Source organism: Petaurus breviceps, unplaced genomic scaffold (genome assembly GCF_028583685.1).
Source record: "Petaurus breviceps papuanus isolate PSGF00001 unplaced genomic scaffold, PetGlider_PUasm1.0 90977, whole genome shotgun sequence".
NCBI lineage: Eukaryota > Metazoa > Chordata > Mammalia > Diprotodontia > Petauridae > Petaurus > Petaurus breviceps.
The window spans coordinates 20,413,395-20,425,936 of NW_027187391.1; the positions used below are offsets into that span (position 1 = coordinate 20,413,395).

Consider the following 12,542-nt stretch of genomic DNA (forward strand, 5'->3'; position numbering starts at 1 on the left):
ATAACCCAGGGCAGTATTTAGCAAGGCATGTGCAGTAATAGAACACAAGGGCAAGAAATTTAGGAATAAAGAACAATATGTAAACTAGTTAACTATAGGGTCAAGATGATAAAGAGAATAAAGTGGGGTCACAGAGTAAGAGGTAGGATAAGAATGCAGAATAGGTTTAGGAGGAAGGAGGTACAAGGAGAGATGGAGAGATAAGAGCATTGGGTTAGAGAAATTTCAGAGTTCTAGGACCATGGAGGTATAGAAGTTTATGATGAGGCCAGTATGAACATACATCCCTTTGTGTGGCTGAGGTAAAATGAAAGTAAAGGTTGTGAGCATTGAGGAGGTTGATGAACTGGGACTTCTGGGTGTTTAATAGGAAGTAGAAGGTGCTACTTTGTTTATGCTTCAGTTACTTCCCAGCTATTTTGGAAATCTCACCTTGAGGACTTAGTGTGAAATATTAAGGTCATGCTATGGTTACAGAATGCATTAAATTAGACTTGAAAATAAGCAAACTTTCAACACTCCTTCACCACCACAGTCACCCAAACAAAACTAAAAATATCTCATAAATCATCAATAATCACAACTCTTCTGCTAGGATGAGATGGAACTTTGAGGAAAATATGGAAGCCTTATTAAGGTATTTGTGAGTAGGGAATTGTAGAAAAGTTTTGGGGTTTTTTTGAGATGCATTAGACCTTTATTTTGATAATTTCTTCTGTAGGAAGTGTAGTGGTACACAGGAGCATTTAGAAGAGAGAAGAGAGAACCAGAAAACCACTTGGCTCATTACCAAAGCTCAAAGAATTTCAAGTTTGAGTGGGAACTCAGAGGTGTTATAATCTAAGCCACAGCTAAAGCCTGAATCCCCTCTGCAACACAGTAATCAGTCACCTTCTATGTATGGGAAGTCCTTCAGTAAATGAAAACTAAGCTAGGTAGTGAAATGGATAGAGCCCTTGGCATGGGGTCTTAAGACATTTACTTGCCATGTGGTCATGGACAAGTCACTTAACCCCTGCCTCAGTTTCTTCAGCTGTAAAATGGGGATGATAATAGCACCTCCCCCATAAGGGTTTTGAGGCTTAAATGAGATATTTGTTTAATACTTAGAACTGTGCCTTGTTCCTTTTACTGCCTTCCAGGGCAGCTTTTTCTGCTTCTGAACAGCTCTAATTGCTAGGAAATTTTTCCTTTTATTTAGTTGAAGTCTTCTTAAAACTTCTGCCCATTGCTCTTAATTTTACCTTTTGTTGGAGTCAAGCAAAATTAATCCTAAACCTTCATCCATGTAACAGCCCTTTAAATTTTTGAAGACTTAAAATGCCTCTCCTAAGTTTTTTCTTCACCAAAAAAAACATTCCCAATTTCTTGAATATATGATGGGTGCTTAATTTCAGTATTTAAGTTTTAGGTCACTTTTGTGGTCAGGTATGATTCTAGATTGACAGGGTTAGTAGAACCAGTAATGATGTTGGTGATGGGCCATACAGCTGCACTGGGCCTTTATTCCCCTCCATGGGCCTGTATTTGGAGTATTCATAGGAAACAGATGACACCTATCTGGGAAGCAGCAGTCACTTTGTCTTGCCTTTGTCTTTATTTCTGCTTTAAGTATTCCCATGTCCTTTGGCAAATATGGCCTTTTACCTCAGGAAGGCTGTGTAGAAATGAAGTAATATGGTACTATACAATAGCACCATGATTATGAGATGCTTATTATATAAGTGTAAGTAAACTTTCTCTTATGACCTTCCCTCTCCACTTCAATCTTTCCTTCCTCAAAATCTTCCCAAATCCTCACCCATACTGCCAGTCATTGTTATGTAGAATTAGAACTGTACTATAAAGAAGGAAAGGACTACAGACTATATGACATTAGGCAAATTACTTAACTTCTTTGGGTTTCAGTTTCTTCATACTTTGATTAAAGGGATTAATACCTTTACTGTTATTAAGTGGTAAACACTTTAAGGGCAGGAACTGTGTAGTCATTTGTATCCTTGGCACTAAGCAGAGTATTTTGTACATAGAATGTGCTTAATTTCCTAAAATCACTGCTAATATTCTTTGATTCTGAAGTTAGCTAGCTAGGTTTGAGGCTGAGGATGGTAAACCTTAGTCAATGATTACATTGTTTTATATACAATATTTGTATGTATACTTGTGTATACATTTACATTTTAGTAGATTAAAATTAATTTCATTTTCATAATGTATAATTCCCTTGAAAATAGAGATACTCTGGATTATCATTAAAACTAAGTTAGGAATCACAACTTTGAGTAACCTAGAGTAACTATGATTATACTATGCATCTACTAAGAGAAATAAATCTGTATATATGAAGTGTTGGTAGGTTATGATGAATTTTTTCTCATATTACTCTTTTAAAAATATTTGTTAAGGGCGGCTAGGTGTCAAAGTGAATAGAGCACTGGCCCTGGAGTCAGGAGTACCTGAGTTCAAATCTGGCCTCAGACACTTAACACAAAAAAAAAATTGTTAATAATAACTAGCATGAATAGAGCACTTTACAAATATCTAATTTTATCCTCACAACCTGAGATAGTTGCTATTATTCCCCCATTTTAAAGATGAGGAAGACTAAGAAGGGAAAAGGTTAAGAAATGGCTCTCTAGGAGACTGGGGTGAATACCGGGTCACATGTAGTTTAATGTAAAAATATACCAGTAAAAATGTGTATTTTTAAAAGCAGTGTCTATTGTGGTTTTATACAGATCTTCACAAGGAAGCAGTATAGTAACTTTATACAAGTATTAGAACTATTTGCTGGGTTGCAAGCCTAGGTGCCTGTAGGACCATCATCTAACACCACTTGGGTTTTGAGTGGCTTTAATTAAAGCCTAAAAACAATATAACCTTACCCCCAAGGTACAAACACCATGGTTTTAGTTATATTTTCAATAAGGTAACTTACTTCTCATCCTTCACCATAGAGGTGGTTGAAATGTTCTCCTGTAATTAACCTATAAAATGAATCATTTTATCCAGCATAAATGTCATCTTAAACTTTTTTCTTCCCCAGCATCTAGCACAGTGCTGTGTATGCAGTATGGTGTCAAAGACCTTCCCTTCCCTCCCCTTAAATCTCCAATTCTTCTAGGTCCCCATACCTCCTTCTCATCAGAGGATCTCAACTATATAAATGTTTAGCTTTCCTTCTTCCCTCCCTCATCCCACTCTCCTGTTATTATTCGAGATTTCTATTTCAGCAGTTCTTGATAGTTCTACCTACCTATAAGTAGTGGCACAGGCCAAGTAGCGGGTGTGAAATTATCTGTCTTCAACAAATTTCCTCCCCAAAATATAACCCAGTAGAATTAAACCAGTGTTAATTCCAGAACTAGCTTATAGCTGGAAGATTTTTTCACTTGTTAAAATAAGGGATTATAGTATAATTGTGTGTGTGTATGTGTATAAAACTATAGTCACATAGCTTTATAGAATAAAGATGAGGTAGTAGCTCCTAAAGGAATGTTTGTCACAGACATTCAGATATTCTTAGTACATAACCCCTCAGGTTAAAGTTAAATAAAACCGTATCACTAACTGCCTTTTGGACATTCCACCTGGATATACCATAGGTATCTCAAACTCAAGCTTGGTTAAAACGGAACTCATCATCTCCCTCCACCCTCTAAACCTTCTGCTTTTGCTGACTTTTCAATTTTGTCTTCAGCTCTTCCCTCCTACCTCTCCTTCCCCCATCTAATCATTGTCAAGCCTATTTTCCCTCCAAACTATCCTTCTAACCCTTTCCATTCACAAGTACCTGATTAAGTTCCTCAGCCACCTGTGACCCAACTAACTACAAGTTACCTAATTGGTTTCCTTGCTTCCAGTCATTCTCCAGGACCATACAGTCTTCAGAGCTGCTAGGTGTGTTTTCCTAGAGCACAGGTATGACTACCATGTTTCCCCGATAATAAGACCTATCCCGAAAATAAGCCCTCCCCTTACTGTGTAAGATTCTTCTAAAATAAGTCCTCCCCCGAAAATAAGCCCTATTGAGATTGCTACTGTAGTGAAGGTGATCCCCTGCGCTACACGCTACATTACAGTACCCTCTGTATGCACTGTCACCCCCCCACCGTGAAACGCACGCCGCACTCCGAGCTGCATCCAATCAGAGTTGCAGCAGTGAGCGCGTCATCCTGTTCTTCCCCAGTGATTTGCTTGCTGGCGCCATTGAGAGCAGTGCCACGGAGGAGAGCTGAGGCAGGACAACATAAGCCCTCCCCTGAAAATAAGCCCTCTGGTGTTTTTCTTTCCAAAAAAATTAATAAGACAGTGTCTTATTATCGGGAAACACAGTATATCACTCTCTACTCAAGCTCCAGATGCTCCCAATTACTTCTAGGATCACATATAAATGCCAGGTTTGGCATTTAAGGTCCCTCACAGTCTGGCTCCACTAGGATCTTTCTAGGCTCGCTATACTTTGATCTCCTTGATATTCCCTGTAATTCAAATAGACTTAATTCTGTTCCCTCACACAACAATCCAGTGCCTGTCTTCATGACACTGAATAGGCTGTTCCCCTTACCTAAATTGTACTGTCTCATCTCCACCCCAAAGAATCTTTAGTTTCATTCAGTGCTCAGGTCTAGGGCCACCTCCTACATGAGGCCTACCCTGATTGCTTAGTGCCCTACTCCTTTCCCATCAAAAATTATCTTGTATTGTCTTTGTATTTTATGTTTATTTAATATGCCAGTGTTCTTTCCCCATAATAGAATGCAAGCTATTTGAGGACAGGGATTGTCTTGTTTTTAATCTTTGTACTGCCTAGTACACAGTGCCTGGCACATAGTAATAAATGCTTGTTGAAATGAATGAATGCATCTGAATTAAGTCTTTCTAGGTACCGTGTTTCCCCGATAATAAGACACTGTCTTATTATTTTTTTGGACAGAAAAACACCAGAGGGCTTATTTTCAGGGGAGGGCTTATTTTAATGAACATTGACAGCAATTTTAATAAACAGGTAAATGTGAACAAAAAAATGTACCTTTATTCAATAAGCAAATCACTGGGGAAGAACAGGATGATGCGCTCACTGCTGCAGCTCTGATTGGATGCAGCTCGGAGCGCGGCGTGCGTTTCATGGGGGGGATGGTGCATACAGAGGGTACTGTAATGTAGCGTGTAGCGCAGGGGATCACCTTCACTACAGTAGCAATGTCAATAGGGCTTATTTTCGGGGGAGGGCTTATTTTAGAGGAATCTTACACAGTAAGGAGAGGGCTTATTTTCGGGATAGGTCTTATTATCGGGGAAACACGGTAGTAGAGTAAGGCAATGAGAAATACCCCTTCCCCCATATCAGCAGATCATAACTTTAAATATGTTGATTTTTTAATAGGATTTGTAACACATCTGAGTTCCAAAAGGCATTGAAGGAGCTTATAAAAAGCAAATGTGAAATATGACAATTAAAGATAAAAGCTGAACAAAGACCCCTTAAAGGACTAGAAGGAATAGTTGTTACTAGACACATGAGATGTGAAACTCCTATAGCTAGGCAGTGGATTTGACTTTGTTTCCTAGCAACTAACTGCCCCCCCCCCCCAAAAAAAAAGCAGGAAAAAAGTTGCTGTTTGAGATACACCCTCCGCAAAAAAACTGTCTGTAATTTGTTATAAATGCTGCAAATTGGAAAGAGGACTAGACCAGGAGTTAGAATACTCAGGATCAGGTCTAGCTCTTACACTTGATCTTGGGCAAACTATGTAATTTCCCTGGGCTTCACTTCCCTCATCTGTAAAATAAGAGAATTGGACTAGGTGATCTATATGGCTTCTTCCATCTCTTAAACATTTAATTATTCCATGTATAAGACATTTCATGTAGCAAAGAGTCCAATCTCTTCAATGAGTCTTACAAACGACAAAGAAATGCTATTCAAAATAGATGTTTCTTATTCTATTTCTCTTTATTTTCTGATTATGCCTCTGAACATTTACTTATGTAATATCAAGATATTTTTAAATCAAAAATTCAGTTTCCTCATTCCTTAATAGCCAGTTTTTAGAGTCAAGCTATTCACAGGAAACATCAATGCAGTTCTGTTAAAACTTATTTTGTTGTTCAGTCATTTCAGTTGTGTCAGACTCTTAATAACCCCATTGAGGGTTTTCTTGGCAAAGATACTGGAGTGGTTTGCCTTTTCCTTCTTCAGCTCATTGTATGGATGAGGAAACTAAGGCAAACAGGGTTAAGTAACTTGCCCAGGGTCGCACAGCTAGTAAGTGTCTGAGGCCAGATTTAATCTAATGTCAAACTTTAAGCAATTGTTTCTAGTGGACAAATATTCAAGTTGTCTAGACAAACATTTTATTTTCTTCTAAGTTATTTCATCTCTGTACTGAGATTTTAGTTCAGAGAAGAAGTCCACCTTGCAAAAATGGAAAAATAGTTAAAACAATGGATATTGGTCATGACTCCTTGCCCTACAATTTAAAATCTCTAACTTTCATTATGTATTAATCTTAATCACACACAGCTTTTCCTAATTGACTTATCACTATGTATTTCTTTGTTTCATCTTTCCATAGTCATCAATTGCAAACCATGCTATAGTAGTGCAAGGATAGATTTAATGCACGTGATATCATGTTCAGGACTATTATGCCTAGTTGTACATTTGTATTCTATAAGTATGCCATATTACATAAAGATAATCTTTTACTTAAATGATTGAGAACAGTAAGCTCACTATAAAAAAAATGCTCTCATTACCAATCCTAGGGGAAAAAAAGATATTACCCCTGATTTCCATTATTTAATTCAATTTTTACCAAACATTAACATAGACTATATAACTTGTGTTTTTACATAAAAGCATTGTCTCCCTTTATCTTTTTGAACAAGAAGTATGATAATATTTTGTAACCAGGAAGTTTTAGGAGACAAGAAAAATTGAATTTGAAGTGATGTCTTAATAGCTATTTTTCTCTGTGAATAGTAGTTTAACATTGAGGTCTTCTTTTGGGGCATTCACAGCTGTTTAAGACAAAGTTCCTATTCCCTCTGGGCAGCTGAATACACTATTGTAAGTTCTCTGTTGGAAGATTTTGTTTGATTAAATGGGAAACTAAGAAAGAAAGGGTTGCTTGTTTTTGGTGGTGATGGGACTAAAGCACCAATTGGTTAGGAGTTAGGAAAACTAACTTGAGTTGATTTCAAGAAACTAATGCTTTTCTATCCTTAAAGATTCTCATTTCAATTTCCTTATATTTTTCTACAAGAAAATAGATTTCAAAGATATTTTTGGACAGTTTTGAGTGTTTAGAGCAGAACAAGATCCTCATATATTTACCAAGTTTAGAGTGTTTCTCAGTTCTTCTTACTAATTTAGTGAATCAGGTCTTTGGTGTCTCATGAAGGCCAGCACCCTTTGTTTCCCCAATTCACTTTCAGGATTAACCAGTGAGGTATCCCTGCCTCCTTCATACACGACCACCACCCTAGCTCCAGCTCTGATCACTTCTCACTTGGACTACTGCAATAAGCTACCTAACAAACTGGTCTCCCTGCTTCAACTTCAAGTCTCTCCCCGCCCCCCCCCTTTTTTTTTTTTTTGCCTTTTTGGAGGTCGGTTGGGGTTAAGTAACTTGCCCGAGGTTACACGGGTAGTTTTTTTTTTTGTGTGTGGGTGTTAAGTGTCTAAGACCTGAACAAAACTCTGGTCCTCCTGACTCCAGGGAAGGTGCTCTATTCACTACACCACCTAGCCGCCCCCTTCTCCCTTCTTTCTAAGTCATTCTCATACAACTACCAAATTGATACAAGTTTCATCATCACTCCTGTGTTCTAGAAGCCTCAGTGGCTCTCAGCTGCATCCCGGATAAAATGTAAAATTCTTTTTAGCATTTTAAGCCCTTCACAAATCTGCTCCATTGTCTTTCCAGAATGATTATATTCTACTTCCCCTGGCCTGCTTGCTCTTTCCTGAATAGAAGACATTCTGTTACCCAACTTTGTGCATTTACATCTCTTAGAAAAGGTCTTTTTTTAAAAGCAATTGGGGTTAAGTAACTTGCTCAAGGTTACACGACCAGTTATTTCTGGGTGTGGTGCTAAGTATCAGAGCCTGGATTCGATCCCAGGTCATCCTGACACTGGGACAGGTGCTCTTACTTGCTGTGCTACCTGGCCACCCCAAGGTCTTTCTTTATATCCCTACTTTTTAGGATTCCCCCCCCCCCAATACTTGTAATTTAATTTGAATATATCCTTTATTTACTTATCTGTGAATGTCTTGTTCTCTTGCTTCCCTTACCCACACTCCCATATCTACAACAGAATGTGAGCTTCCTGTGGGCAGGAACTATCTCACTTTTGCATTTAGATCACCAGCAACTTATAACAGGTGCTTGATAAATGCTTAATGACTGACTGAACTTGGAGAAAAAACAAAGTAACCCAAAAAAAAATAGGAATATCCATTAGCCAACAATTTTAGTTATGTTTTCATTATTGACAGTGGAAACACACTTGAATTCTGCCACCTCAGTAAGTGGAAGATAGGATGATAAAATCAAACTGCTAGACCTGACAAGCCCACATCAAAGAAATAAGTGCCAGAGTACTTACACTTTCAAAGACACATAAAGATTGAATTTTAAAATATTTTAGGATGGAAAGTTACTACCAAAGAATAAAAAACAAACAAACAAAAAAAGGAACTGCATTATTTCCACAAAAAGGGCTACCCAAAAAAACACTATGATCCCACATGCCTGCCTTTCCCATTTCTTCAAAAACTTTAATGAAAGCCAAAATGCATGTCTCAAGGCTTTCTTTGAAAATTAACCAGGGAGAGGGAAACATTTGCAATTTTCTATAGACCATGTTTTCTTAATCATAAAATATACTGAAAAGTGTAATAAATAAAAAAATCCCAATTTTTCTAGCTTTCTTCAAGTACTAGCTAAAGTCCCTCACCTTCTGCAAGAAGCTTTTCCCTCCAAGATTGTCTCCAGTTTATCCTGGGCCTCGTTAGAGCAAAGTTATTTTCGTATTGTCTCCCCTATTAGGCTTCTGAGGTCCTTGAGCACAGGGACTGGTTTTTCCCTTTCTTTGTATCCACAGCACTTGGCACAGTTCCTGAGTTGACTTGATTTTAAAATTGCACTGCTTTACTGAATCATATACTTAGTTTTAAAAGGCTTTCCTCTGACAAGGTGTTTCTTTATAATATGTTACAATCATAAGATTCGCTGATAGATAAAACCACAGCTCGAATTTACGATATCAGTCAAGATGTGTGCTACTGAAATGGAGGGTGTACTGGGTGCAGACTAAAAATTGAAGATAGGATCCCTCTAGATGATGGTCTCCAAATGTTCCTATTTATTGCAGCAAACACCAGGACACTACAGGGTTTAGGGTTTGAGATTCATGGTTACTCCAGTTCAGCCTATTGAAAAAAGCTTAAGGGGATAGAGAATGCATATTTTGCCCTATTATTGAATGCATTTTCTTAGGTTGTGTATTTGAGTGAATTAATCCAATTATAGCTTCCTCCGATTGGTCTGTAGTACAGGATCTTGATGGGGATCAACTGTTCCAGGAAAGATGAAAGGTGAAAATTGTTTATGAAAATAAATCCACAGAGGAAAAGGGGGGCATAACAGGCTCATGTAGTCAGTCTGTTTTCTTCTCAATGCTTTTCTCAGAAAATTCTTGGCATGCCCTTTCTTTCCCTCAGTGATTTCAAATTCTAGAAATATTTTAAATGGTTCCTTGTCAAAATGTGATTTACCTCTGCTCTAGGGAATCATGTTATTCTATCACTGTGAATGTAGAGACAGAGGAGAAGTAAGATCTATTCTGTCTTAAGTTTTTTGTGTTCTGACTAGCAGTACTGCTAGTTTTCTCTTCTTATATATTATATACTACTTTATATATACATTCCTTATGTAATCTAGACAAAACATTCATAAAGTTATTCTGCATTTCTCCATTATACTCTTAAAACTAAATGAAAATAATTCAGTAATCACAAAAATTAAATAATATCAGGCTATTCTTAAAAATCTGGCATGATTTTCAAAGGGGACTGTGTTATTAGGATGAAGTACTGTGTATATATTGAATCCATAGCTAATAAAGACAGATTTTATAATCTTGGATTCTTTTTTTGACTTATCTATAACAAAAAATATTTTATTTTCACTTCTCAGTATGAGTCAAATAAAGCATTTAAAATAACACATTAATAAAAATAAAGTAATACATTTAGGTTAACACATTTAACTTGTCTTTTTTTCCCTCCCTTTTGTAGGCTAATGACTCCATCAAGTGAGATCAGATTTGTCCATAAAGAAATGGGCATAATACCAAGTTGGGGTGGAACTACTCGACTGGTTGAAATTATTGGCAGCAGACAAACCCTCCAAGTGTTAGGTGGAGCTCTCAAACTGGATCCTACAATAGCCCTGAAAATGGGAATAGCTGATGGGATTCTACAGTCTTCTGAGGAAGGTCAGTCTTTAGAAGAAGCACAAAGATGGCTGCAACAATTTATCAGTGGGCCACCAGAAGTAATTAGAGCTTTGAAGACTGTGGTTTCTTCAGGAAAAGAACTTGCTTTAGAAGAGGCATTAGAGACTGAAAGAGATGTTTTAAGCACACTTTGGGGTGGACCTGCTAATTTGGAGGCTATTGCTAAACAAAAAAAATTTAACAAGTAGTTTGTAAAGAATGTATTTTGCAAACACTTCCAACTGAAAAAATGTTTTAAAAAACACAGAGCATAACATTTACATCATATTAAACATAAGCCTTAGCAATTCTTCTATTGGAAATACGAATTATACATTTGTTATTCTAATTTGTTAATCTGATTAAAAGTATATTTTAAATCAGGAATTATATGGTTATCCTGAAAATTGTCAAAATTAATTTTATTTTTCATTTAATATCTAGGATCAGAAGACTAAAAACTATTTTTCATTCTTTTTTATCTGCCATTTCATAGACCCTCAAAGTAACACTATTTCTTTCCTCTGAGAAGGTAGAGTGCCTACAGGTGCCACATATTTGTATAAAGGGTGTAGTTACATAAGATGGGTATATTGGTTAATGACTGGTGTAAAAGAAACAAGGGGTATTAATAAAGCTTTTTATAAAACTATACAAAAAGAATAACCTTGTGTAACATAGGAAACTGGAATTTAGAATTAGAAAGAATTCAGATCTCCCATTAGAAACTACCTGCCCTGTGCAAGTTTCTTAACCATTTTGTGCCTGTTTCAATCTGGAAAATGAAGGAACTGCACTCTGGCCTTCAGTGTCCTTTCTAGCTCTGTATCTGTGATCTAGTGATTACTTAGCAAAAAAATTCTCTCCAAGTATATAGATCCCTCCAACCTAGTGAAAGATAAAATGTTAGTTTCACACTGATGGAACATTTTTGCTCATTGGTATATTAATGTCCGTTCAAGACTATACCATACTATGTGCAGGGCTAAAAACTTTAGCCTTCATATAAGAGGAAGGCATAATCTGTGATTATGAAACTGTCCTGGAAGGAAACTCAGGATCATTTAGCCCAAACCATAAGTGAACAGTATGTCTGCTACAATATGTCCCAACAAGTTTTCATCCACTCAAAAATGGAGAATGAACTCTGGCAGTCCATTTTATTTCCAGAGAAGTTTGGAAGGTTTTACTAAATTGAGTTGTTGTAAACCTGCCTTGTCTGCAATTTCTACCCAGTGTTACTTGTTATACTCTCCCTTGAGCCAAAAAAACCAAGACTAATTCCACCTCCTTATGGCTGCCTTTCAGAATTTACTGATATTCCCATTCTTACTCTAAATTTTCTTTTAACCTCCTCCAGAATAGATTCCTCAAATCCTTCAACTAGTACCTGCAGGCATGGCACAGCTTTGAGTTTCCTCATCCTCTGAACTTGCTTCTAGTTGTCAATATCCATCCTAAAATATGACACCCAGAAATGAACTCCATTTAGCATGTTCAGCATAGATTACAATAGGACTACAACTTCTTTCATTCCCAACCTAGTTTCCTATTAATGCAATGTAAGCTAAGTTTAAGTATTTTGACTGTCACTCCAGACTTGACTGCTTAAACTCAGTCAATAATCCCCCTTGGTCTTTTTTAATATTAACTCTTGGCTAACCACAACTTTCTAGGCTTCTACTGTAAAACTGTTTTAAAATACATATTAAGATCTTAACATTTTTTTGGTTTTAGTTTTGGGCTCATTGTCCTAATTCATCAAGACCTTTTTGGATCCTGACTTATTATCCAATACTTTAGCTATCTCCCTTAGTTTGGTTATCCACAAAAAGGAATAAGGGGAGAGAATAGGGATTTATAGTGTCTATTCTATGAGAGACTGGGCTAAGTGTCTATAAATATGTCATTTGATCCTCACAACCACGAGAAGATTGGTGCAATTGTTACCTCCATTTTATAGTTGAAGAAACAGGCAAACAGGTAAGGTGACTTGCCAAGGGCCACACTCCTAATGTCAGAGGTAGGAT

General features: G+C 37.0%; 1 protein-coding gene across 2 annotated transcripts in view; it reads left to right on the plus strand.

The window, feature by feature from the left end:
- Positions 1-10,899, plus strand: part of ECHDC1 (ethylmalonyl-CoA decarboxylase 1) — a 61,602-nt gene extending 50,703 nt beyond the window's left edge. For both annotated transcript variants that reach the window (XM_069077450.1, XM_069077449.1), the window contains exon 6: positions 10,313-10,899. In XM_069077450.1, coding sequence (XP_068933551.1) covers positions 10,313-10,721 — 409 coding nt within the window. In that variant the 3' untranslated portion in view covers positions 10,722-10,899. The remainder of the gene's footprint in view (positions 1-10,312) is intronic.
- The last annotated feature ends 1,643 nt before the right edge of the window (positions 10,900-12,542 follow it).